The sequence below is a fragment of the Fusarium oxysporum genome, chromosome 1 (assembly GCF_000149955.1).
Source record: "Fusarium oxysporum f. sp. lycopersici 4287 chromosome 1, whole genome shotgun sequence".
Lineage (NCBI taxonomy): Eukaryota > Fungi > Ascomycota > Sordariomycetes > Hypocreales > Nectriaceae > Fusarium > Fusarium oxysporum.
In genome coordinates, this window is record NC_030986.1 from 2,608,839 (window position 1) to 2,632,522 (window position 23,684).

At 49.0% G+C, this 23,684-nt stretch overlaps 7 protein-coding genes across 10 annotated transcripts; 2 read left to right on the forward strand and 5 right to left on the reverse strand.

Annotated features, from left to right (window-relative positions):
* Nucleotides 1-603: 603 nt before the first annotated feature.
* On the forward strand, nucleotides 604-702 carry FOXG_00315 (uncharacterized protein; the record flags this gene model as incomplete). The annotated part of the gene is made up of 1 exon (XM_018376577.1): nucleotides 604-702. The coding sequence occupies one exon, from the start codon at nucleotides 604-606 to the stop codon at nucleotides 700-702; it is 99 nt and encodes a 32-aa protein (XP_018232175.1).
* A 1,403-nt stretch (nucleotides 703-2,105) lies between these two features.
* On the reverse strand, nucleotides 2,106-2,201 carry FOXG_17857 (uncharacterized protein; the record flags this gene model as incomplete). Its single annotated transcript, XM_018397860.1, has 1 exon — nucleotides 2,106-2,201. One exon carries the CDS (start codon nucleotides 2,199-2,201, stop codon nucleotides 2,106-2,108), a length of 96 nt encoding a protein of 31 aa, XP_018232176.1.
* Nucleotides 2,202-4,032: 1,831 nt separating this feature from the next.
* Nucleotides 4,033-7,132, forward strand: FOXG_00316 (uncharacterized protein). Of its 3 annotated transcripts, none has more exons than XM_018376580.1 (2): nucleotides 4,033-5,204; nucleotides 5,415-7,132. In XM_018376580.1, the coding sequence occupies exons 1-2, from the start codon at nucleotides 4,796-4,798 to the stop codon at nucleotides 5,672-5,674; spliced, it is 669 nt and encodes a 222-aa protein (XP_018232179.1). In that variant the 5' UTR covers nucleotides 4,033-4,795; the 3' UTR covers nucleotides 5,675-7,132. The 3 variants fall into 3 exon arrangements, with proteins under 3 accessions (XP_018232179.1, XP_018232178.1, XP_018232177.1); XM_018376579.1 differs by having other exon boundaries at nucleotides 4,033-5,359; nucleotides 5,415-6,625; XM_018376578.1 differs by having other exon boundaries at nucleotides 4,033-6,625.
* Nucleotides 7,090-9,901, reverse strand: FOXG_00317 (uncharacterized protein; the record flags this gene model as incomplete). Its single annotated transcript, XM_018376581.1, has 3 exons — nucleotides 8,192-9,901; nucleotides 7,703-8,142; nucleotides 7,090-7,647 (listed from the first exon to the last, which is right to left on the reverse strand). Exons 1-3 carry the CDS (start codon nucleotides 9,870-9,872, stop codon nucleotides 7,090-7,092), a joined length of 2,679 nt encoding a protein of 892 aa, XP_018232180.1. The 5' UTR covers nucleotides 9,873-9,901.
* Nucleotides 9,902-10,056: 155 nt separating this feature from the next.
* On the reverse strand, nucleotides 10,057-11,099 carry FOXG_00318 (uncharacterized protein). Its single transcript, XM_018376582.1, has one exon. It carries the CDS (start codon nucleotides 10,874-10,876, stop codon nucleotides 10,355-10,357), a length of 522 nt encoding a protein of 173 aa, XP_018232181.1. The 5' UTR covers nucleotides 10,877-11,099; the 3' UTR covers nucleotides 10,057-10,354.
* Nucleotides 11,100-11,125: 26 nt separating this feature from the next.
* FOXG_00319 (RalA-binding protein 1) lies at nucleotides 11,126-17,551 on the reverse strand. Of its 2 annotated transcripts, XM_018376583.1 has the most exons (3): nucleotides 16,586-17,551; nucleotides 16,019-16,240; nucleotides 11,126-15,937 (listed from the first exon to the last, which is right to left on the reverse strand). In XM_018376583.1, exons 1-3 carry the CDS (start codon nucleotides 16,804-16,806, stop codon nucleotides 11,887-11,889), a joined length of 4,494 nt encoding a protein of 1,497 aa, XP_018232182.1. In that variant the 5' UTR covers nucleotides 16,807-17,551; the 3' UTR covers nucleotides 11,126-11,886. The 2 variants fall into 2 exon arrangements, with proteins under 2 accessions (XP_018232182.1, XP_018232183.1); XM_018376584.1 differs by having other exon boundaries at nucleotides 16,019-17,447.
* Nucleotides 17,552-23,123: 5,572 nt separating this feature from the next.
* On the reverse strand, nucleotides 23,124-23,219 carry FOXG_17858 (uncharacterized protein; the record flags this gene model as incomplete). Its single annotated transcript, XM_018397861.1, has 1 exon — nucleotides 23,124-23,219. One exon carries the CDS (start codon nucleotides 23,217-23,219, stop codon nucleotides 23,124-23,126), a length of 96 nt encoding a protein of 31 aa, XP_018232184.1.
* Between the last annotated feature and the right edge of the window lie 465 nt (nucleotides 23,220-23,684).

The window sequence follows — 23,684 nt, forward strand, 5'->3', positions numbered from 1 at the left end:
GTGAGTTATAAAATGGCTGAAGAGTTACAAATGCGACTGATGGTGCTGAGATGAGTTGGAAATGCGTGGTGTTTCTACGAAAGAGCGGCAATCGAGGGCAAATCGAGCATCATACATGTTGTCAAGGGAACAAAAGGAGGAGGTGCATTGCTCATGGGGAGCGGGCCGATTGACCGGCGGCAGATTTCAGGTCATATTCCATGCGCGTAACAGTCGAGGGAGGGTCGAAGACAAGGTGAGAAGAAGGACCAAGAAATCCGCGGAGCGTCGGGAACAAGTTAAGATAAGGTAGGAGTGGAAACAACAGCGGTGAATATCAGAGCGGAGAGTATTGAAGATGAGTAGAAAATAATCGAAAGATTAGAAGAATAGGCACAAATACGATATACACACAAAAAAAAAAAAAAAAAGGGTAAGCAATGCTGTAAAGACAGTAGACAGGGGGAGAAATTGAGAATAAACGGTAAGAAAAGAGTGAGAGATGGGGATGAGACAAGAAATGGGTGAGGGAACAGCAGATTCCAGTAACTGAAGCACATAATCATTCTGTTATGTAGTGTTTTCTGGCGAGGATATCCATTGGGTGGCTCGAATCAGATCGACATGCTCACCAAGGTCCAGACCTTCAAGAACATGGGTGGGCTTGATATTGACGATGTGGTTCCCCACCCACCATCAGGGACAGACCTACCATTGAGCTAGTGTGTATTACAGTGCAGCAAACCCATTGTTCGGCTGTGGGCTGCAAGCTGTGGCATCGTGGATAACTTCCTAGCTTTGCATCCCCTCTTTGACGCTATCTCTGCACCCACAGGTGGCTATGGCCGCCACAAAGTTCGCCAATCTCTTGGTGGTGTGTTGGCCAAGACCCAACCTCGTCCCTCCAATTCCTGGTCTTGGATTCCAGACAATGCGATTCCGTACATGAAGTTTTTGTCTATAGATGGCTGCTATCAATTTAACAAAGCCACAAAACTGCCACCCCAGACGGTGATAATTCAGGAGCAACAGGGCATCCCTCGAGGAGTATAAGCCAACTGATGGTCATTAATCAAGAGCAAAAGCGTGGTGACACTCAACACTGGCCAGGTAGTGTTGGGTGAGTAACATCGAGCACATAATACACCAAAGAGGGTGTCAAGGGATTTAGGAATCCTTACCAAAAGCTCAAAAAGACAGACAAGCTGTCGAAGTCGAAGCCAAAGCCAAGGACACCAATGCACCTCAGCGGCCGAGGATGCCGTGAGCCGGTCTCGGGAGCATGTGGGCGGACGCGGGGTAGCATTCTCAGCCCATGATTGGCTATCTGGAGGTTTGGTTTAGACATTAAACAGCGGACCAGGGCCTCGTTACGCTGTTTTTAGTTTCCAGGTAGTGGATTTAACCGTGCGTGTTTAGTCGGAGTTCAGACCTCCTGAATAACGTGGCATTTGCGGAAGTCCAAAGGCTAACAGTCCATGTCTAGGGATTGCCCTGTGGAAGAAATGAGCATGAAGGCTAAAAAGACAAGACGTAGACACAAGCATATGGAATGTCTCTCAAAGTAAAACAATGGGCTGTCTACGCTCCATCGTACCTTGAACAGCGACAGACATGCCTACCTACCTACCTAGCATGGTCCCAAAATGCAAACGAGATGAAAAGGTTGCTGCAAGCATTGCTAATGAATGCCGAAATATGGATATGGCATGGTGATGACAACTCAGCCACCCACCGTGTGTCATCGCTTCATAGCGCCCAATTCCCCGAGCGATGCTGATCGCTGTTGAAGTTTGAGATAACACCAGACAGGAGCATCACTTGATCTGAGATGCTCGACGCTAAAAGCATGGACCAGGCCGTGTATGATGCAAGGTTTCGACAAGAGTCATGTCAAGGGGGAAACTGAGGTGTGACGGGCTGCCAACAGCTGAAATGGGATTGGACGTGAGCTCGAGTACCATAAAAGCGATCCATGAGTCAAACTGTCAACGCATGTTCAAGAATTCTGGGAGGGGGCCCTTTTCAGCACCAAAGCTAAGCTAATGCAGATTACGGTGTTTCGTATGCACATTACAGTTACGTCGTATCTTATCATCACATTCAATCCCCCCTTCCACCACTGTTTACTGATGGCGTTGCTGTGCTAGCAGTAGCATATGGGCTTGTCTGATGACAAAGAGGCTAGCAACGCCCAAGAGCTTCGCTTGCTGGGCTGCCATTATATTTCTGGACATCATGCTCGGTTTGGCACGCAAGGCACATACAGTTGGTGGTTGGTGGGCGACCAATCACAGGTTCTCATTGGTTCGGCCGTCTGTCGGTGCATCGTGCTGTAACAGAAAGTCGAGATAAGCTGGCGCGAAAGTGTGAGACCGGGAGAGACCTTTGATCCTCCTGCAGAATCGTCGCATCTCCATCTCTGTTGCTGCTGTTGAACTGTGCCTATGAGGCAGAGTCGCAATCCGATAAAACGCTTGAAGGTTTGTCTCAGTTGGTTGCCTTTCATTACAGAGACTACCCCGCAAAATGGCAAACATTCCACAGTACGTACCCGTTTGTGACGAACGACGGGAAGCTCCAAGGTGCCCTACGAGGCGCCTTTTTCAAGATAAGATTGACTTTCCGGGGGCGGTCCCTTTGAACCATTTTCTCGCAGTCAACCAAACGGCGCTAAAATGGTCTGTGAAGCTGCAGATGCCGGGGGGAACAGGGACAAGTGGGCTCACTCCCAGGTCCTGCTATAAGAGGTAAAAACTACAAGAGGTCGAAGCCAAAATGGAAATTTGGTCTCGTTGCTCGGTCACCAGAAGAAAAAAGGGTTCGTATAAGAGTTGACGTGTTGGTAGATAGCTGTTGATGAGAGAAGGAGAAAAGGGCCAGGTTCCATGTGTTTTCTATGCGAGGTAGGCAGAGGAGAGCAGGGAAAGGTATTGTTTGCGTTCGATAGCCTAGGAGAAAGTATTTACCAAACCCTGAGAGACAGCACCTGCGAGACTCATACCTATAGTTAATGATCAAACCAATATGACAAAAGGAAAGAGTAGGTAATGCTTCCTCTTTGTGAGTTGTCTTGACTGGACAATAAGAAACGTTCGTGAATGCTATGCACTTTTACTTACCTTCAAACTGAAATTAGGCAAAAGACCAACTGTGAAATTGCTACTACCTACGCTGCTACGGTCCAGGCTAAGAAGCTCGCCAGCTACATTTAAAAAGAGCGGTTAGAACTAACAGCGGCATCGCCCCTTCCAATTCTGCTTCATTGCCCTTTTAGGACGTGCCCTGGCTGCTCAAAATGCTTGATCCAGCCCCAAGAGAGCTTCTGACATTGTAACGTTCTTTGAAATGAAATGCATGGCATGGAGGTCCTCTGTCTCATAGGTCCCTTGATGACTGAAAAACTACGATGTCCCTCAACACATCCGCCCTCCCTCAACAAAACATTGCATAAGGACAGATCATCCTTTCTCGATTCTGTAGCCAAGGTAATCTGCCAACAGTTCCTCTGCATCAGTCCGTTAGGGTACGCTATGTACTGCTTCTGATGCCCACATCAGATCTTACCGGTATGGGCTTTGGCAGTCTACCAGCAGTGATAGATGAAAAGAAAGAGAAAACGCCTACCGAGCCGACCGTTGAACGAACAAGATCTCCGAGTCACGAAGTTCGAGTCGAATTGACGAGTTCCGATAGCTACCTGAGAGCCCAAGAGATTATATCAAGATTAGTGACCAGTTACCCCAGGCCCAGATAGGCCATTAGCCTCATGTTCAGAAGTTCAGAACTGGGTAAGCGACAAGAGACAAGGGTTCAGCCCCAGGGCATTCTCCATTTCTTTCGGGAGGGGACACCCTCCACGATGAACCCTTGAGCATTACAGTGCTGTTTAGTGCCCCACGACGCAGATTTGCCCCAGGCATCCTTGAACAGCTCGACCAACCCTGATCCCGATTCCGGCGGGAAACTCCACTCTGCAGCGACTACGTCACTCGGCCCCCGGACTCAATCTACGCGCTGCAGCCATTTCCCCTTCATTTTGCCCCATCTTTTCTAGCAAAGGTCTCATCCGTCACTGAAAACCCCCATCACAAAACAACCTTGAAGCTAGCCGCGACTGCATGTACCGGCGTCAGCTCGACAAACGAACATGCCTACCTACCAACCTGCCTACCAAGGTGGACCACGAACCAAAGGCCCCTGGTCAATTCTTGAATGCTACCATCCGCCTTAGATCCTGGTCTTGGCTCTTCACTGACGGACGACCGTCGATTCTGGCCTACGTAGACTAACACTGGTTGATACCTTGGGTATGGTGTTGCGCCGGTCTCGCTCGATTCTCAAGTTGCCGCTGACTGCCGATTTCCCCTCCAACGTTGACCTAAAGGTTGCCTTTTACCCAAACCGGCAACGGCGATCTCTCATCGCTAACCAGCTGTCTCTTCTCCCCTGTTTTAGAGTTGATTGACCCCCATTTCGTCCTCTTCACCAACCCATCACTGTCCGTCCTTATCAACCCTCGGTCCCCCCCCCGTTCCCATCTCGGTTTTCTAAACTCTTTCTTCTTCTCTCTCTTCCCCCCTTTACTCCATCCATCGCGGCTTCTTTGTTCTCATTTTTAGGATTGTTGGCCTCATAGAAAACGCTCTCGGCAGCCCACAACTATCTAAGCACCATCCCACCATCAAATTCACGTGAAACGCTGTTGCTGCCATTCTCGAACCACTCTGGCGCCATTACCTCGCATATCTCCCCATATCACAACATTTTCAAAACTATAACTACCGACGGCTGCCGTCGTCTTTAGTCGCCCATCATGTCTACAGACACAGCACCCCCCAACAATAACACCAACGCCGAAATGTACACACGCAACAGACGAGGATCAATCACCCAGGCCGCATTGACCAATCTCTTTCAAAGAGGGAACTCAGTTCCCAACAGCAACGGCTTTCCAAATCAGTCCTCGGGTCCAGTTGACACCGGTCGTCGACGTCTCTCCGTTACCACACTTGGTCTTTCGGGCACTTCGCCCACCAACACCTCTTTCATTCGTCGAGGCAGCATGTCGACAAACTCCAACAACTCAGACTCTATTGATGAGAATGCCATCGAAGATGACGACATGTACTCCAAGACTGCACCCACAACACCATTCGTTCGACGAATGAGCTTTGGCACTTCGAACATGCGCAACATTCGCCCAAATGGAAGCCCTGGCAATGGTAATAACCCATCCTCTCCTCCTACTTCTCAAAACGGGCGCCCCGTCCCAAGTGGTCGGAAGGCGTCGCTCGTTGGCTCCCCCAGCCAAGGGTCGAGCCTCGCGGCAGCTTTGTCTGCCGGACGTCGCCCCAGCCTCGCTTCTTCTGTCACACAGGCAAGCAACACCAAAAACCCAAGAGCCACATCTGACAATTATATTTCGCGCCCAGACCAGCAAGGTTTCAACTGGTCCGAGCAGCTTAGGTCTCGTGCCGAGAGTTCCGTCATCGGTGCTCCTCGGGCTTCCTTCTCGCTCGCCTCCTCCTCCCCACCCCGGGGCTCCATTCACGACCGGGCGAAATCTGTTTCTGAGATGCCGCAGCCTCCTGCCCAGGCTTCTTCTGTCAAGCAGCCGCCCAGACAGCCTGAAAGACCAAAGCCTGATGCCTTTCAGGAGAGAATTTTGAAGGGTGACTTCTACATGGACTGAAAGCATCCACGCCTCAGATACATGTTCACTTGAAGATGATAACGACGACGATGATGACACCAACAATGACGATTCGCCCACCTTGCCACAATTGTCCGGCGCTCCTAATAGCCGTATGCTTCCTTTTAAATTCCAGCTGCACTGCGCAATGTTGTTCCTGACATGGTTTGCCATATTCAGCAAATATCCCTTGAAAGAGATCTGTCGCTGAAAACGTGGCTTCTAATTTGTTTTATGCTTTTGGTGTTTTGCAACGAACTTTTTCTAGCGGGATCTACGGAAAATGCGAAATTGGCCACAAAACATGCAAAGCTGTATCAAACACACAAAAGGCGTATAAGGAGCGGTAACAGGTTATTTTGAAACAAGACACTGAAGGACGGTGGGAGGGAAACTTCGAATTATAAATCACGACAAGAGCGAGCATAGGGAATATTTGAACTTGATCAGTTGTTGGCGTTATGGCTTCGTTTTATGAGCACAGGTATGCCAATATTTGTAACTAGGAACCTGGTGGAAATGGTGCACGAAGAGGATAGGGGCTGTCGACGCTTCCGAGCCTGGGAACATCGAGGGACACGGTGATGCTTTTACCACCACGGGCGGGGACCTAAGAACATAGGATTATGGAACTGGAAGCAGATGACAGCCGGGGCGTTCAGTGTCAATGATGTGATAGACCACAGCTAGAATGAATGGAATTGGTCTTATCATAATTAAAGCGTCCTTCCGAAGGACTCGTGACTTGAGCAAGCTTATTAAACCGCAAGATCATGTAGTATCAGGATTTCGTAAAAGGCCATACGGTCAAATCAATGTATCGAATACAAAATCCTCCATCCGGTAGAACGTATGTCTCTAGCTTCATAAGAAGTGTGTAATTGATAGTCCATAATCTCATTAATACATAGTCCAGACTCCCGGCTAAAAAGCATGTGAATAATGTTTCAGTAAATTCGTTCTTCTCTCAGAGAACCGACAAGTAATGCTCACACCGCTTCGAGTACATGCAAATCTATAATGGCGCCAATGCACCTAAAACATACATTTGAAGCTGCAGCCCACGTGCATATCGGGGGGTGCGTTCCGTGAGCCGACTGTTCGAGACGCAAACATCCAGGCTTGGGGCATTTTGATTGAGTACCTAAGTGAGGCAAGAAAACTCAAGACATCTCTCATGAGTGACAAAAAGACTAGGGTAAGCTTAGTGTAGGTTCGGTGGACCTTAGGCTGGTTAATTTTGGTACCTAGCCTCTAGGTCAGACGTTTTCTTGCTCCCTGAGGAGTACTTATGCAGAAAGCCAAGCGATGTCTGACGTGGCTGCTTAGATACACAGTCAAAGTTTAAATTGACAATGTGAAAGATAAGCCACCAATATCTATTTTTGTCAGCAGGGATGGCTTATGGGAGGGTATCAGAAGTTCATGGCGTTGTTGCCAACTGGGGGGTTGCCTTGGAACATCGTGTTAAACCAGGGCTCCTCGAGGAAAATACGCATCCCATCTTCCCACATCCCCTGCGACCCCATGCCCATGCCCATGCCTTCCAGATCCCAGCCTGCAAAGTCAAGAAGATCTCCAGAGTTATAGCTGCCCATCCCATCCGCTGTAGGGGGTAGTGATGGCATTGCGGGCGCCATTGCAGCAGCCAAATCTGCGGGAAATGGCTCGTTGTGGTAGGGCATGATACGATGCGATCGGTAAGCTTTCTTGGCGTGTCGAGGGTGATATGATACTAACTCGAGGGCATAGATGAAGAATGCATTTGACCATCGATGGCCTGCTAGCTGAAGAGTCACGGTTTCGGGAACCCGCTCCAGTAGCAACTTCTGAAAGGAGTTGAAGTGGAGTGTTGGCCGTAGATGCGTGGTCAGAAGGTTGTGGTGCCGAAGTATTGGCAGGTTGCGGAGGCTGTTGTTGTGCCTGCGAAGGAGATTGTGATATCGCAGAAGCTGTTGGACCAGGCTTCGATTCTTTGGCCTCCGACTCAGCTTGTCTATAAAACCAGCTACGAAGCATAACAAGTACCACGAGGAACTTGGCTGCTGGACGACAACGATCCTCCGCTGCAGTTGCGCGGAACTTGTCAAGCAGGTTGTCAAGATATTTTCCGACTTGCATATCTTCCTTATCAATAACGCGGCCTAGCTCTGAGCCTGCTGCTGAGGCTGAGAAGTAGAGCTTGATGAGCATAACGACGGCATATGCAACCCGGACAAAGTTGAACACAGGTAAGCAGCGTATGCTGAAAACGTCCATGGCCAGAAATGTGCCAAGCATTTCTTTGATAGAACCGAGGCATACGGATATAGCACTGATGTGTGCTGGGGATAGTCTATCCCCCCCTACAAGCCCTTCCTGTAGAGAGCTTGTTGAGAATGGAGGTCGCAGAGGTTCACTTGTACGAGCCTGCAACGCCATCTCATGCATGTACAAGTTGAGGACGCCGAAACTTATCAGAAGCGTTGCTACTTTGGTCAGTGAACGATTCCAGCGGTTGATTTATTGAGTACATACGTTGCAGCAACTCAGGGGGGACCTTCTCTCTGTACCGTTTTAGGTCTTTTTCAAGGCCTTTGAGAATATATTGTGTTCTCGTTTCTGAGATATGGACGTCAAATATTGGGTCGTCGAGAGAAAACTGCACATTAACTTGCTCAGAAAGGTGATGTGTCCAGACCAGATGGCAGAAGTAAGCATCCGTTGGCGCAGCGTTTGGCGACGACTGCAAAAGATGAAGACTCTCTTCCATAAAGGGGGTCCATCGGATGAGATTCGGTCGATGAAGAGCCATAGAAGTGTTGGTTGCCAGGAAATAGCATGTCAGCCATGTACGGCGACTCTCTATGCTTGTTGGATCAGGGGGTGCCCATCGACGGCTCTGGCCACCTGGTCCGGTACTTGGGCTAGGACGCCAGGTGTCAGGCACGACTATTCCACGGCGCTGCTTCACTTTCTGGCCGAGTCCAATATCGATGGCCATAACAGCCGCCGTGTGGACCAACTGATAAAACTTCAGCTCCTCAAAATGTTCTGGTGGCCAATACCAGATCACAGCTACATTGAGTGCTTGCACTAGCTCTAAGCCTTTCTCGCCCGAAAGCATCACCTTTTCGGCGAATGTGAGCTTCATCTCTTTTTGAAGCACCTTCTGAAGGATGGGCGACTCAGCAGAGGCTACTGCCATGATAGCCAGAAACAGTATAGGTTTTGTTTTTCTGAGCTCGGATGCCGTGAAACCAGGTTGGAAGATAATAGCCGGCAGGTGTGAAATCATATGGTCATTATAGCGAGCAAATAACTCAGCAGCTTTCTCCATCGTGATAACACCACGGTCAACGATATCACCACCCTTTGCCCTTGTGAGATAAGCCGCCAGAGCTTCGGCTGGTGTTTCCTCAGTAGCAAGCTGTTCAGACGAGCCTTCGCGGCCATCTGTAAACTTCCTCTTTTGCCCAGTGACTGCTGTAGCTAGTGCTGCCGTGGACTGGGCTGGGGATGCGCGGTCTGTTGTTTGTTCTGCGGTCGGCATCGACGGCATTGGGGATTGCGTCGATGAAAACGATCCCCATGCAGGGGTTTGCGCGGGATTTCGCCATTTCATGTTATTGTAAGAAGAAACGGCTGTGTTGGATTCGTTGGGTGGTTTCGGCGCAACATTTCCAGGAGACTCTCCCAAGCCGTGACCTTGGCTTTGCGTATGCGCTTGGCCTCCTCCAGGTGCCGCTCTTGCTTGCAAGCTCGCTGTCAAGGCATCAATTTTCTTTTCCAGCTCAGCCACTCTGCTGTCCGTCTTCTTCTGGCGCTTTCGCGTGGGCATTGTCACGACGCAATTCCTTCCAGCCTTCCGGCACCTCTTACAAGGCCCCTCGTCATTGGGATCCGGTTCGCAGCGCACCTTGAGCCCACGACATGCCTCACAGGCCCTCGGTCGCTTCGGATCGATTCCATCTCCATCGTGTTCGGCATCTTGAAGCTGTTGATTTTGATGTTGTGGCGTATCTCGGTTTTCGGTCGATGCGCTGGGGGTGTTCTCGGCACTGTTGTGATCATCCTGTACGTCGTGGACTGGTATCAGAGCACTATTGCCATGAGGGACATGATGGACCGGCGATGGTCTTGAGGTTGCCTCCGCGCCGAAATTTGCTAATGCTGAGGCTCTATCGCCAGTTGCGCCAAGCCGAGGATCGAGCTCCATCGGAGCTTGTTACTTTAGTAGGCCGGTCTTGATGATGTGATGGAAGAGGACGGCGAAGGTTATCGCCGACTCCGACGCTTCCGAGAAGTGGTTGTGAATGAGTCAGCAAAAGTCGGAGCATTTTGTCCATATCTCCGGGCCATCGGTGCGATTGCTTTCATCATATTCCCTTCAACTATATCAAATTTTATAGAAGGTTACAACTATCTGCTCTCAATTGGGTTCACTCTTTAATCACAACGGTTGCGCATATATTGCATGGCTAGAATAAGACTCTTTGATAAGCTCTAAACGACAGCATAAAGGGGCAAAGATGTACCTTGTCCAAGGTCCTACCAGCATAGGACCAAGAATTGGATGACCAGCGAGGTCATTCAATGGCAGACCTTTTTGAGCATAGATATAAGTCATGAGGCGTAAGGCCAAACAGCAATATGTAGGTGGTCAAATTGTCATCTCAGTTACTTCAGGTTATCCCGCATCTATTGCATCTTCACAATATACTCGCCTACAAAAGGCATGATGAAATCCTTCTTTCCCAAAGGCACACCCTCCTTCCTCAGAATAGCATAAGCCATTGACAGGTGAAAGTTGATATTAGGGACGGCCGCTCCCATGGCAAATGCTTTCCCGGGCAGGTCCATTGTTCCCGCCGATGGCAATGCTGTCGGGGCAACCTCCTCTCCCTGCTGATTCACGACGTCTTTATCAGCCTTTCCAAGCAACTCCTGGGCCTTTTGAATGCGCGAGTGCATATCCTGAAATGTGACGAGTTTGTCTTCAAACTCGACAGACTCCCTTCCAGAGAGCCTGGCGACTAACTTCTCCGCGAATCGAGTGGCTGCATGGACCTGGAAGCTCAGCGGGTTCATGTCTTCGTGGAGTCGCGCATCTGGGAAGCTGGCTGCATTGCTATGCTTCTCTGCTTCAGTGAGAATATGGTCCAGTGATGCCAGGGCCAGTTTAGCCTCGACGATAGTCGCATCGTAAAGCGTGAAAGTCATGGTTAAAGCCGTAGAAGAGGAGTGTTGAATATTTGAGGAGAGGTGAGTCAAGGACGGGCAAACCGCGAAAGGGGAAGCGGAAACGAATGAGGGTCTACAAAAACAAAAAAACAGGTATAAATGCCTCGATCTTCCTTTCTAGGATTTACGGTGAATTGTTAATCCAATAGACAGGCTAATGGGCCGGCAGGCAAGTGGATTACCTACCTACCTTATATAGAGTACTAGGTACTAGGTAACCGTTGAACTCATAGGTAAAGGGCCCGAAAGGAATACTAAGGCATAAGATAATATTAGAAGAGTCTTAGGACCATCAATACCCTGAAATTACCTGAATTATCCTTAGTTATCACAAGATTAGAAAAGTCTCCCCCAAGCCAGGTGGGTAGCACATCTATTGGAACATAGCATTGTCTGCATAATAGCCCACGGGCGATGAGACAGATCACGCATGGGCCTCGACTTGAAATCGGCAGTGCATCAGCAAGGGGTGTGTTGCAAAAGCCGAAAACCCCATTTAAATAGACAGCTGGGCAACAAAATCGCAGAATGAATTAGAGTATTTCTCACAAGACAAGAACTATGACAAGCCGATTCTTTCAGATCTGGACTATGTCGGCATCTTCTTGACTCAAAAACTATCCACAACGCCATGCTAAGTAGAAAGCGGCACCGCCCATCATCAAGATCAGATCAACGACATTCGCTCCAGTTACAGTCATTGAAGTTCTTCACTGACGTTTCCATATGGGTTATATCAGCATATGTCCCTAACCTTGATCTTCTCTTGGGCAATTCGTGGCAACGCTCAATCTCCTCATAGTATCAGTAAATCCAAAACAAGAGTATTCCTCCTCAAATCACCATTGATCAAACTCCGAGATGCAAGGTATTAATAGTGTAAGTCGTTATGAAATAATATGGTATAGTATGTATGGTATCATCGCATGTTGAAACGAGTGGGTATGGAGCAATAGCAAAACACATAGAAAACCAAGCACATATACAGTTTAGAATCGCGTTTCTTCTCGCAAGCGACTCTTGGATCCCTGGTGGTGGGGACCCATCATGCCACCCATGAAGATGGCACTCTCACGGCGTCTGTTGCTGGGTACGAAGCTTTGGTCGTATGCTGCGGAGGCGCTGGCGAGATCCTCGTGTGAAGCTTGCAAGAAACGTCGGTCGTAGGCACCGCGTCCTTCGTTGGCTGAAGGTGGTCGGTACCCAATATCATAAGCACCAGCTGGAGATTCGTAACCAGGCCTAGTAGCACTTGAAGGGGGTGAGGCTCGCACTGGGGCATTGTTAACGAGGAGCGGAGGAGTCGGAGTAGATCGCTGCAGTTCTCGAACATTATCCTTCCGCATCTGCCCGTGAGGAGATAAACTTCCAGACGTTGATGGGCGAGCAGGTAGATCGAATCGCGGCGGTGCTTCAAAGCGCTGCAATTCGGGTTCAGAAATGGGTGAAGGAAGCTCGTAAACCTCAGGATCGACACCGAAGATTCCCTCGTAATTTTGGAGGAACATTGCGAAGACTGGTGCAGGTATGTTTAGGGTTGGCGAAAAGACAATGCCAACGTTGCGAACAGTCATCTTATTCATGTCCGCATTGTTGATAATCTTGATCAGGAAGCCAATCAGATACTTGAGGAGAGTGGCATTAGCTTGAGGAAGCCGATGAACCAGCTCACCCAAAGCAGTCATCTTTTCGGCATGGTCCGCAATCTCCATCGTTGTCAAGAACTCCATGTGCAAGTCCCTTGTCAGTATTGTTGTTGGTAGTTCTCGCAAGTACAGTTTCAGCAGCGAGGCCACAGCATGAATGTCATAGTATTGACGGTCAGTCAACAAGTTAATATCCCCTTCGACATTGAACCGTTCTCGAAGTTGCTTAATAACCACGTTGGATCCACTCAGTCGAAAGATTCCTTCCTCAAGCACAGCATTCTTGGAATCCAAATACTGGATGCATCTGTAAACGACGGCAGGGAGCGGTACATTGACATCTGTAGGAGAACAAAATCGAACAGCTTCCGCCAGCGGTGCTCCAAAGGCTTGTCGCACAGGACCTTGGTAAGAGTTCTGTGGTGGGGTTGCATTCGCACCGACCTCGCTACCACCAAACAAGGAATCTTGACCCTCTGATGAAGACCTAGTCTTGGGTCCAAAACCAAAGAAACTTCGCTTCCTCTGTTTCTTTTCATCAGGCGTCGGGCCATAGTTCGGTTTGTTTCCCCAGGCGCCCAAGTCGGATATAGGCTGTGGATCCTTGGGTCCTGAAATGATCTTGCTCTGAGATGAGGAAAAGCTCTCAAATCCATGGCTGTGATGTTGGTCAGGCATGCCACCTGAAGTCTTGGGTCGAGCGGGTCCTGAAACTTGGGGAGCATCTCCTGCTTGAGTGGAATCGTACCGGACGCCAACCAATGTATCCGAATCTGACGGATGATGGTATGGCTTCCCAGGGGGTTTTCGAACTTTGCCTGCAGAGGGACGCTCTGTGCCTGTGGCTGTACCTTGTGTTTGGCGATCCTGAACAGGTCCACCCCGGGATGGTGGAGGTTCAGAATCTTCAGGATCACGATAATCAACCCATTGGAGGAGAGCATCCACCCAAAGATCCCGTTCCTTATCACTTTCGGCACAAAGAACATGTCTGAAGTGGCTGCTCGTGTCCTTCTTCTTCGGTTCCAGGATGAGGAAAGCATGACGGAATTGGTTGTCCAGGTCATCACCGTTTGTTACACGCGCTGGTGACTGGTTGTCGTTATTCTGATTCTGCTTGCCAATCTGCGCCCCCTGTAGCTTGATTGTGCCTAAGTGTGCACCTCCAGGCACTTCAAAGTACTTGAGTAGAGGCCCATTGAGAACGAAGTACCTTGCTTTCCAGCCACCGAAATTCTTGCCTTTCTTTGTTAGGTAACCACTGCGACAAGGTCGCCCGTCGGGCCCTATCTTATTGCCATTCATCTCAGAGCTCGAATCACCAATTGATACCGAGTCGTCTAGATTTGGTGGGAGAACATGAGTTGACAAATATTTGCAAAGTTCGACAGCTGTTTTTGTGTCAAAAGGTATATCTAAAATGTCATCCATGAACTGCTCCAGGACCGTCCTACGGGCATCGAGCTTGGCCGGCGCATGACCGCTGAACAGCGAACGCTCTGGAGCTCTGACTGTGTAGGATGTACATTGCTTGAGCCTTTGATCAAGTTTTGTCAACGAAGCCAAGTCTTTCTCCACTCTCCAAAGCTCGCCATTGTCCGATCGTGAGATGATAGCGAGAGTAAACACTGGATCTTCTTCGAGTTGTGTGAGAGACATCATACTTGCTCGAGATGGTTTCATGCGTGATGATGCAACTGCAATTCTGATGGAGGGCAGAGCATTTGGCGGGAGCAGAAGATCCGGATATTCTTCTGTGACCAGGCCTTTGAAGACTTCTGTACGCTCGCTAGGGCTAGACATTCTGATGGATGGTTGATCCGCGTGGCTGATGGTTTCTTGCTGTACGGTGCGACTTTTCTGCGATACCGAAGTTTCCTCAGAGACGATACTTTTGCCAGTCGCTCTAGCTGGTGTTGGGGCCGGAGTTGCTAAAGGGGTGTTTGGTGGTAGTGGAATTGGTTGACGAGGTGGTCGCGGGGACAATGGCGCAGCCTGAAAATTCATCGACCTTGGAGACAAAGGCGGCGAGCTGAAGTTTGAAGGCCGAGGGCTTGCGGGGAGACCGGGACTTAACAATGGCGCAGGGATTTCCCTTGTTTTTGTTGCGCTGAGCATTTCACCGAGTGAGGCCGTAGCGAGCTCCTGCGCAGGGGCCTGGGGCATTTGAATCGGAGATCCAGGTTGACTGGACTTGCTTGACTTGCTCTTCTTGGATGCACTACGCGCAGCCGCCTCCTTCAAAGCAATGATCTCTCGGTCTCGATCGTCTTCTTCTCGTGTTCTTCGCCGACCACGTCGATCGTGAACAATTTCATCAACTTCCAGTATATCATCAAAATCGGACTCAGTCTCTCCATCCTCCGGAGATGGGCTCAGCTGCGTCCTCATTTCTTGCTTCAATTTCAGGGGTGCTGGAGGTGGCTTCCTCGGTGGCGGCACCGGAAACTTGGATAGTCCTTCGTCAGGTTGGGGAGTAGCCTCGAGGACCGCGACTGTAGGAAGGTGGTTTACCGGTGGCTTGGGCGGTGGCATTTTGGGCGGTTCACTGGGGAGGCTACGCGATGGAGGGATGGCGACATTGTAGGGAATCTCTTTCAGAGGCTCCTCAATCTTCTCTTTCCTTGCCTCCTCAGCGGCCCGTTCTTCAGCCTCGTGATCGTACTTGTCTAAAGCATGGTCTTGCGGTTTGGGCATAGCATGTGCAGGGTTCAAGAGTTCGCCCACAGCTGAATGTGGTGCGCTGGGCTGATCTGCTGGAGGAGTAATGGGATAAGGCGCTATGGTAATATCGATCGGTGAATTTCTCGGACTTTCGGCTTCGAGGACTGGTGACTCTGGTGTGGTTTGTTCCTTAGCTCGTTCAATATCAACTCGTGGAAGCGAAAGCACAGGCGCTTCAACAGCTTCTTTGGTATTCTCTTGAGGTGACACCGAAGCAGAGGAAAGTGAAATGACTTCCTTTAGCTTCTTCCTATACTTTTCCTTATCCTTCAAAGCCCTTTCCAAGTCCTTGTTAAGGCCGAGAATCATGGCCCGTTGCTTGTCCACTAGACGCCATAACTGGCTGTTCTGCTGTGACTGGGAGTGCTTCTCTTTCAGCAAGTACTGGATAAGGGTCTCGGGGCTGCCTGCTGTCTTAATAAGATGAGCAATCTCTGAAGGTCCATGGGGACCATCTTGACTCCCAGTTGTGCCTGATTTGGTCGATATTGCTGAAATCGCCGAGTCGATAGACGAATTCCGGGCGACTCCTTTCGAAGCTTCAGCCTGGGCCGCAGATACGGGACCCGCCATGGCCGGTTGTTTAGTTGAGTCGGAGCCTGGAGCAGGCTTTGAAGTTATGGGCTCGGAGACGGTTCGTAAAACATTCGTACTGCCTGCATAGCCCTGTCTGATTAGAATGTTAGCCTACAGCGGTAATGCCTGGGTAGTCGTGGTGATTGCGCCCAATAACCACTTATAATAGACCAACCTAGGGCTGCGAGGTTCTGGGGATCCTTCGTCTGAGGAATCGCTGTAGAATGAGGTCTGCTTAACAAGACTCGATTTGTTCTCAAGTTCTTGATTAGCTCGATATGTCGGCGTTGGAGTAGACCGAGTCGGGAAAGCGGCGGTTCGCGGACTGGGACTTGCTTGTCCGTAAGGGAAGTTGGCGGAGGTCGCGAGCGGACTTGAGATAGCTGGTCGTGGGGATCTAGAGATCGCAGTGTGTTAGAGGTGGCGCATCGAAAGGTTCCACAGCAGAGCGCAATATGGTCCCGCGTTGGAGGGGAAAGGAATGGTGATAGCACGAAGTACAATGGAGACCTCGCACAACGTTCAACCCGGGGCGAGTAAGAAAGATAATCGCTGGTTAAGAACGGCAAAGGAGTAAAGAAGTGTGGAGGGGAGAGATTGTGAGAGACAGAAGGGGGCCAAGAAGAAGCCCGGGTCAGATGGCCGGGGGGGTGTGTGGAGAGGACCCAAGAAGAGCAAGCAACCAGAGATAGCTTGGAGTTGGGATGAACCTGCTGAAGACATGTACATTATGTATGCTTACCGTGGACTTGACAAGGACAATGGACCAAGGGATGGGACACTTGGACTCGGACGAATGATGCGACCAACCGTAGGACTATCGTCAACGGGGACTTCGTAGGGAGATCGAGCCCTATTAAGGAGGTTTTGATCGGATGATGAAGTAGCTTCTACTGGAGTGGTGATGGAGTTGGATCTCGAGGCAGTAGAAGCTTCTGCGCTCTGGAGCGCAAGCTGTGGCATGGTGCACTGGGCTCCCTTGCGGTGTCATGCACCGGAAGGCATCAGCCAATGGGTCGCAGATATCGCAGCGTACTGTACAAGGCGCGAGGTGCTGATGTGAGGTAAGTGAGGCGTTTCGAGATGCCGGTTGCTGCGGTGGGAACAGTCCGAGCCCCAACGTTACATGCAGCTGTAACCGCGTTACAGCGGAGTACAAGCCAGAGTGAGACGGTACAGTAGCGTCTAGTATGAAGAGCAGGACAAGAAAACGGCAGCAGAGGATGGATACGGGTATAATACAGCTGGTAGTAAGAGAGTTTTCGGTAGGTGTGGAGTGTCGTTTAACTGGGGAGACGTGGTAGAGATTTGAAGCGAACGACTGGGAAACCTGGGAAGCTGTCGCAAAAGCTGCAAAAAAAGGTGGATGCCAGGCTGCCCTGTACGACAAGACAATATACCTTGCCTTGGAAATGGAGCGATGGCGGCTGCTGGCAGGGAATGTCGTTTGCGGAGGAGACTGGTCAAGCAAGCAAATTGACAAGCGAATGCGGTACGTGCTCGAACGTGTATGCGCCGGCGCGTTCCAATAATTACTATCAACGAGAAAGAAAGCAAGGGAACCAAGTGATGCGAAGAGGTAAAAGGAGGTACGGGTACTAATGAATATTGAGAAATGATTTGAGGGGGAGATTTGCTGATTTGATGGCCAACTATCGACGAAAAGTGAGGTGCCGCCCCTCGTAAATCCTAATATGGAAAGGGGGGCGGGAAAAACGGCGGGAAACGGTCGCGATTGTCGGCTTACTTGAATCAGTGACCTGAGAGTTTTAACTATAACAGGCACCTAACAAAACTTAGCACCAGCTACACGACGTTCACTCTAGCTTGACATATTTTGTTCAATATGAGTAACTACTCTTGTTTCTACACACAAAATCGAGTCAGGTAAATCAACGTTCGGCGCCACTGAGACTGACACGATGGAGTCGTTTGCCCACTTCTAAAGGCTTTGGCCAGGTGCACGGAGGTGTCTCCGACCCTGAGGACTACATATCCTTGGAGAAGCTTACAAGGATCAAGGGACCCGTTTACCTTAACACAGGATGTCCTTGCAACTTGCACAGACTGTACGTACACAAAGCTCAAGGCGCTTATCCTACATATCATACCTAGATGCTGGATATGTCAGGTAACTAACTGTATCTGCAGTACGAATACAAGCAGATATTGCCACCATATCTACAAATGGATGTTTCGATGCATGCCGGATAAAGACAATCAGTATGAATAAGGGGTGACTCGCCGGCTCTCCCACTAAAGGCCACTAATAGCAAACGAAGCACGCGAGGCTTCCGCCTTGCCCACTCGAAATCGTTAATCGTACCTCACTAGAAGACGCCACCCAAGCGTCCACTTTATGGCTGTGGATGATGCCAGTCCAGTTGATTGTGTCAGGGTTCAATTGCTGGACTGACTCGGTTCCATTGATAAAGAACGGCGGCTGCTGCGGGGAATAATTTCGATATTTGTTTTTTCCATCGTCATGGTCGTCATGATGCTTCAGAGCAGAGAGTCTGGTGGAGGTCAAGATAGGTCTAAAACTAAACAAGTCCAACAAAAGCCCAGAGGAACATTCGTCGTTTCATTTGAAACGGAGGCTTGGAAGATCTAGAATCCGAATTAGCCACCTTCCATATCAAATGCTCAAAATAGTTGGTTCAGACTGCAACACGACTGGAACGCAAGCTGACACGGACGGCGGGACGTTGTGAGATTTTACTCTCCCGTCCCGTGGACAATAACGTTACGATTTAGTGCCAAAGCTTAGGTTCACGCGGCAGTTCAGCCAGGGGTTTCTTATTGTAAGCTTTTCTCAAGGGATTGGGGGTCCAGAATCCCGGATGCGAGGGAGCTCTGGAGGTTTGCCCTATTCAAAGTTCAAACCTACCTAGACTCAGCATTATAGCCCCAAGTTCTTGGTGGAATCTCAGGGCCTAGGGTCGCTCTTCAACTTGAAATCCTTTAGTTAGTTTAATCTTGTGACACTTTATGGTCTCAACTAGCGTGGCTGCTATATTTGTTCACATACTTGACATCACCTCTTAATCTCTCTGTTAACGTGTTTTATTCTGGAAATCATTACAGACCTGTCCCTCAAAAGACCATTACAGTCTGTAAGTGGCCTTAAGTTAAGTGGGCTCTTTTCTAAAGCAATCACAAGGGCAAGGGCCCCTAGAAGCCTCAGTGAAGGGTGTTCCAATCAGAGCCGCAGTGGCTATTGTCACTTCTGATCCTAGCTCCCAATGATTCGCAGCACTTTGCCGGATCCAGCACGGTCAAACAAACCACTCCAGGGATTCCAGCGTGCAAGGGCAGTTGAGCCTAACCATTCTTGTCTGGTCATGAAGGGTGGGTGGCCGGAAGATTTCTGAGATGCATTGGGTCCTCGGTAAAAGACACACAACCCAGACAAGCTAGGAAAAGAAAAGATGGGACCGTGTTCTGGATGGAATTGAATGAATGAGCTGAGAACCACCAGGTTCCACCTCAGAATGTTGATACCAATACTAATGGCAAATATTGTTGTTGATTGTTATCGTCAAATTCTCGCAAGTGATTGCCCTGCACGTTTCACAATTTGTCGTCAATCACTACACGTCTCGCTTATGCTCTGATATGTCCAAAAACAGAAGGTATGGTCAATAAAAAGCACAGATGCACGTGTCCCACCCTCAGTCGATATCCATTCTCTCTGCTGTATGCAGGTACAATCTGGCCATCTCAAGTGGTCCGGACTCCGAAGATCCATCTGTATCACTCGTCCGTCTTATTAGAACCCTGTCAGCATCACCAGCGTTAACCGCCCGCCAAATAATCAAGAAGCACTGACCAAACTGCTTGGCGGGTGACACAAAGCAAGCCTCGGATCGATCTCTTCAACTCTTACCAAGGAGTGAATCATGTCGGCTCTGTTTGGGATCTCAAGGAGAAACACAAGACGCCTCGGGCTAGCATAGCTTGTAACAATGGGGACTCGAAATTATTCTTAGCAATATGTGCCTTCATTTGTCCAATGTTTGGTATAGCAACCCACACTTCAGCGCGTATTCGAGGCAAACACAACAGCCATCTGGCAGATTTGCTGCAAGCCACCCCGAAGGTATCACATTCAAGACGAACGAGGTGCATATGGGAGAGGAAGGACAGTTCGTCCTTGCTTTCGGCTTGCTTCTTTATCTTGATCCATGAACTAAACAAGGGGCCATTCCATAAGACATATCTTCAACTCATGCCAGTACAACACTCCTTGCAGCTTTAGGGACTGAGACAGTCCGTCAGCCCTCGCCACAGGGGATGTCTCTCAACACGAAAACTCAGAATCATTCCGTGTGGCTGGTTTATCGCGCAATGATTGTGTACGGTAAGACAGCCAGATGAGGCTTGGAAGTATCCATATGTCGCAGCCCCTGGACCGTATTGTTGGTACCAGTTCGATCTACCAAGCAGGGCACGGTTGCAATTTGGGCCAAGATTCATCCCGAATAATGGCTTTTCTCACGAAAAGACACCGACTTCATAAATCCGGTTCCTCGCCTGGCTCAATTCCCCGAAACCCACGTGCAGATAGCCCCGTTGCATGAAATGACAAAGTTGGTCACTGGAGGATGTGAGAGAATGATGAATTATTGGGTTGTCAGAAGTGTCTAGGTACATAGAAAGGGGATAAAACATTCGAATACACTATTAATATGCAGGGCCTAAAAGTCATACATTCCTTCTGTATGGGCCGTACAAAATTGTGCAAAGAGTTACCATATTTTGAGGAAGAGAGGAAGATAGTATGTAGATACGTAGTACCTAAAACTGGGCAGTGTGGGTAAAAGCGGTGTGATTTGAAAATGTGATAAGAGTCCTCATTTGCTCATTACGGAGTAGACAGCTCCGGGCTTCCATGTATCTAAAAAGTGTGTTACCAGTGCCGAGCTCCTTTAATTATGCATACTACGTATGCTTCGGATACCATGGCAGCATGGTACATAGGTGATGGATACTCCCCACTACTCTCATACCTTGTAAACCGGTGATTTCGATCATCATGATTCCGCCCGCAACGCATGAGACAGTTTGTTGTGCCAATTCTCTGCACTGCATTTCCTTGGTGTCTTTTCTCTGGAACTGTCTGTTGTGTTTTATGCCCAGCCTGCACATATCCTTATTGATTCCCAAGCTCGACTGGTCCTATCGTTACAGGGTAGGGTTGAGGAAATATACCTCGACTCCGCTAGGAACTAGGAATTTATTCATCTATGTGGGATATTTCGGTGGCGACGATGGATGTTGTATTACTCTTTTGTCTTTGCAGATGCATATTTGGGCACCTATGGTTGGCGTATATTAACTTTGAGATATCCTTAATTGGGAGATGTTGTAACTATTCGGGTTTAAATTCAGACACCATAGATCAGCCGATCATCAGGGACACAGTACGTCCCCGTACATTCAGAACGATACCACACATGAATGCTTGAAGAACATATTTCCCACTCAGATCATCCGAGTAGCCCATAAGCTCGTGTCTGGCATTGAATCCAGACCGTCTTGACCCTTCAGCCTTCCCTGGAGCTAGAACAATGACTACAACATGGGATTGTGAGACTGTTTCAACCCCAGACAGCTTGTTTCAATATGAGACTTGCTATTCACGGAGTCTCGCATTGGTAGATTATTAAGCTACCACAAATAGGTGCAAATTGTTTCGGATATTCGGCTCCCATAGTTCCATCGACATCACACGAAAGAGAAGCATGAACTCCATTGAGGACAGAAATAGGTCAACTTGTAGCGGCAAACGACCAAGTCAGGTGCTAAATAGAAGACAATAATTGTTTCGGATTTCTCGCCCTACGCATGAGCCTAGCAGCCGACAAGACGGAAGTTCTGACACCAGATGTGTTGGCTCAGGTATTTGTCGGAAGCTTGTTTACATTTTCGGATAAGTAACGACGGTTCTTGTAGATGGCCCAACCGAGTATATCAACGAGGTGCAGATTTCAAGTAAATAATGCCCAGAACCTACCTTCAACCAGTTCAGTGCTGCTGGGTATACTCTTGGATAAACTCGAATGTTGGGACTACCTGATTCGACTGCTAATAGGTAAAGCCTTGAATTTTGATCTATCTCAGTAATATTATTTCCGTCCTGCTATAGTTTGAATTCTTCCGCTCAACCACGCTATAATGATATATATCCACTTTGTGCCATCATATTTAAACGTACTGTTGAATCGTTTCCGTACTGGCTGATAATTTATACCGATTCGCGATAAGTATCAAAATAACAGGGCCCACGACAGAACGGAGTGGCGGAGTCTTGGGGGAATAGGGTATCGTCACTATCATGTAGACTAGTTTCCTGCAGGATTCTGCCACCAATCCCAGCAAATGGTTTACCTTGGGGAATGCAAGATAGCTTAGGACCTTGATCCTAAGCGACGAAAAGATTTAGGTAATTTAGTCTAAGTTTAAGGGACTTTTTACTAAGTTTATTTTGGTATCCTCTTCTAACGTCTGAAGTTTTCCTGCTCCCCGAGGGTCACCCTACTTAGATCCTGGAGAATTTGAACTAACGATCGCCAACCCTCGACCCTGGCGATCAGAATAATCCTGTCATGTCAGAATGCACCCCTGATGACTTGCCGAAGTTCAGGGGTTTCTAGGTAGTGCACATGTTGGTTTCAGGAGGCGGTGGAGGTGGTGATTGCCAGGATGAGTACCTAACTAAAATTCTACGTAAGATTAGAACACGAATTTGTTAAGCGAGACGTTGAAGAAACCTACCGGAAGTGTTGTGACTCCGAAACTGTACCGGTGCTTTTATGACCATGAGTCGGCGTTTCGGACCCACTCGCTCCGAGTCTCTAGCATCCGATCCGGGCCTTGGCACCGGCCTCTGAAAGTTTGAACTGCCGTAGACAACTTTGTCACTTGAGACCACTCTAATGTTTCATTGACTAAAATATGATATCCGTTGCCAAAAGCCAATGAAGCTCAGCTGCGAGTCACGCTACCTCGGTAATGTACTCGACACACACACACCCCGAGTGGAATATCTTTGTTCGTTGACACAAACACAATGGCATTCCCAGTTGCCAATCTACCGCCAAGGTTCTATGGGGGTTTTCCGTAACCCAACCAGAACAACTCAGCCCTGCCGTCTGGCACCAAGGTTTTCTCTTTATCTTTTCCATTTATCCAGGGTCCAGGGGTCCAGAGCGTAGGCTATGCCGAAAAATACACACATGACTGGTTGGATTCTTGGCCTACTCAACATGCACCTTTCAGCCCCTGCCCATCACAATCGCGAAATCTGGTTTCTTGTAGATGACCGAATGTTGCAGGTGGGGGCTGACGTGCATACGCATGTGCGACGTCATGATCCGGTGACCTCGTGTTTTACTGGTAGTTAGAGCCTTTTGTGTTCCAAGTTCGGAGTTGCTAGAGCCATCCATCCATTAGATTGGTCTCGCTTTTTGGCTTGGGCATTGGTTGGGTTGGGTTGGAACAAATCATGGAAGCTTAATAGCCTTTTCTCACATGCCATGCCTTCCATTGCAGCCTGATCATTCGAATCTACAATTAGAACATAAAAGATCGCCGTTCCCTTTCCCACCCGCCTATCACCACCGTTAACTGTCAACCATCCATCACTGTCCAAAGCATCCCACTTCACCATCGTGACCTGAGTACCCCACTTGATCATCCTCGGGTTTTCCCCGTCAACCGCCCTTTGGCTGTTTGTATATCGCGTCGCGGGTAACTGCTTGCATTTCATTATTGTTGTCGCTGAAGCATATATCTGTCTTCGCCGACAAGATGGGTATGTCTTCTCTGCTGCACAT

Excerpts from the sequence above, each read along its gene's own strand:
- FOXG_00318 (XM_018376582.1), bottom strand. The coding sequence starts at position 10,876 with ATGACTTTCACGCTTTACGATGCGACTATCGTCGAGGCTAAACTGGCC.
- FOXG_00316 (XM_018376578.1), top strand. The coding sequence starts at position 4,796 with ATGTCTACAGACACAGCACCCCCCAACAATAACACCAACGCCGAAATG.
- FOXG_00319 (XM_018376583.1), bottom strand. The coding sequence starts at position 16,806 with ATGCCACAGCTTGCGCTCCAGAGCGCAGAAGCTTCTACTGCCTCGAGA. Across the intron at positions 16,241-16,585 it reads TTGTCCTTGTCAAGTCCACG|ATCCCCACGACCAGCTATCT; the intron begins GTAAGCATACAT and ends TGCGATCTCTAG. Across the intron at positions 15,938-16,018 it reads CCAGAACCTCGCAGCCCTAG|ACAGGGCTATGCAGGCAGTA; the intron begins GTTGGTCTATTA and ends CATTCTAATCAG.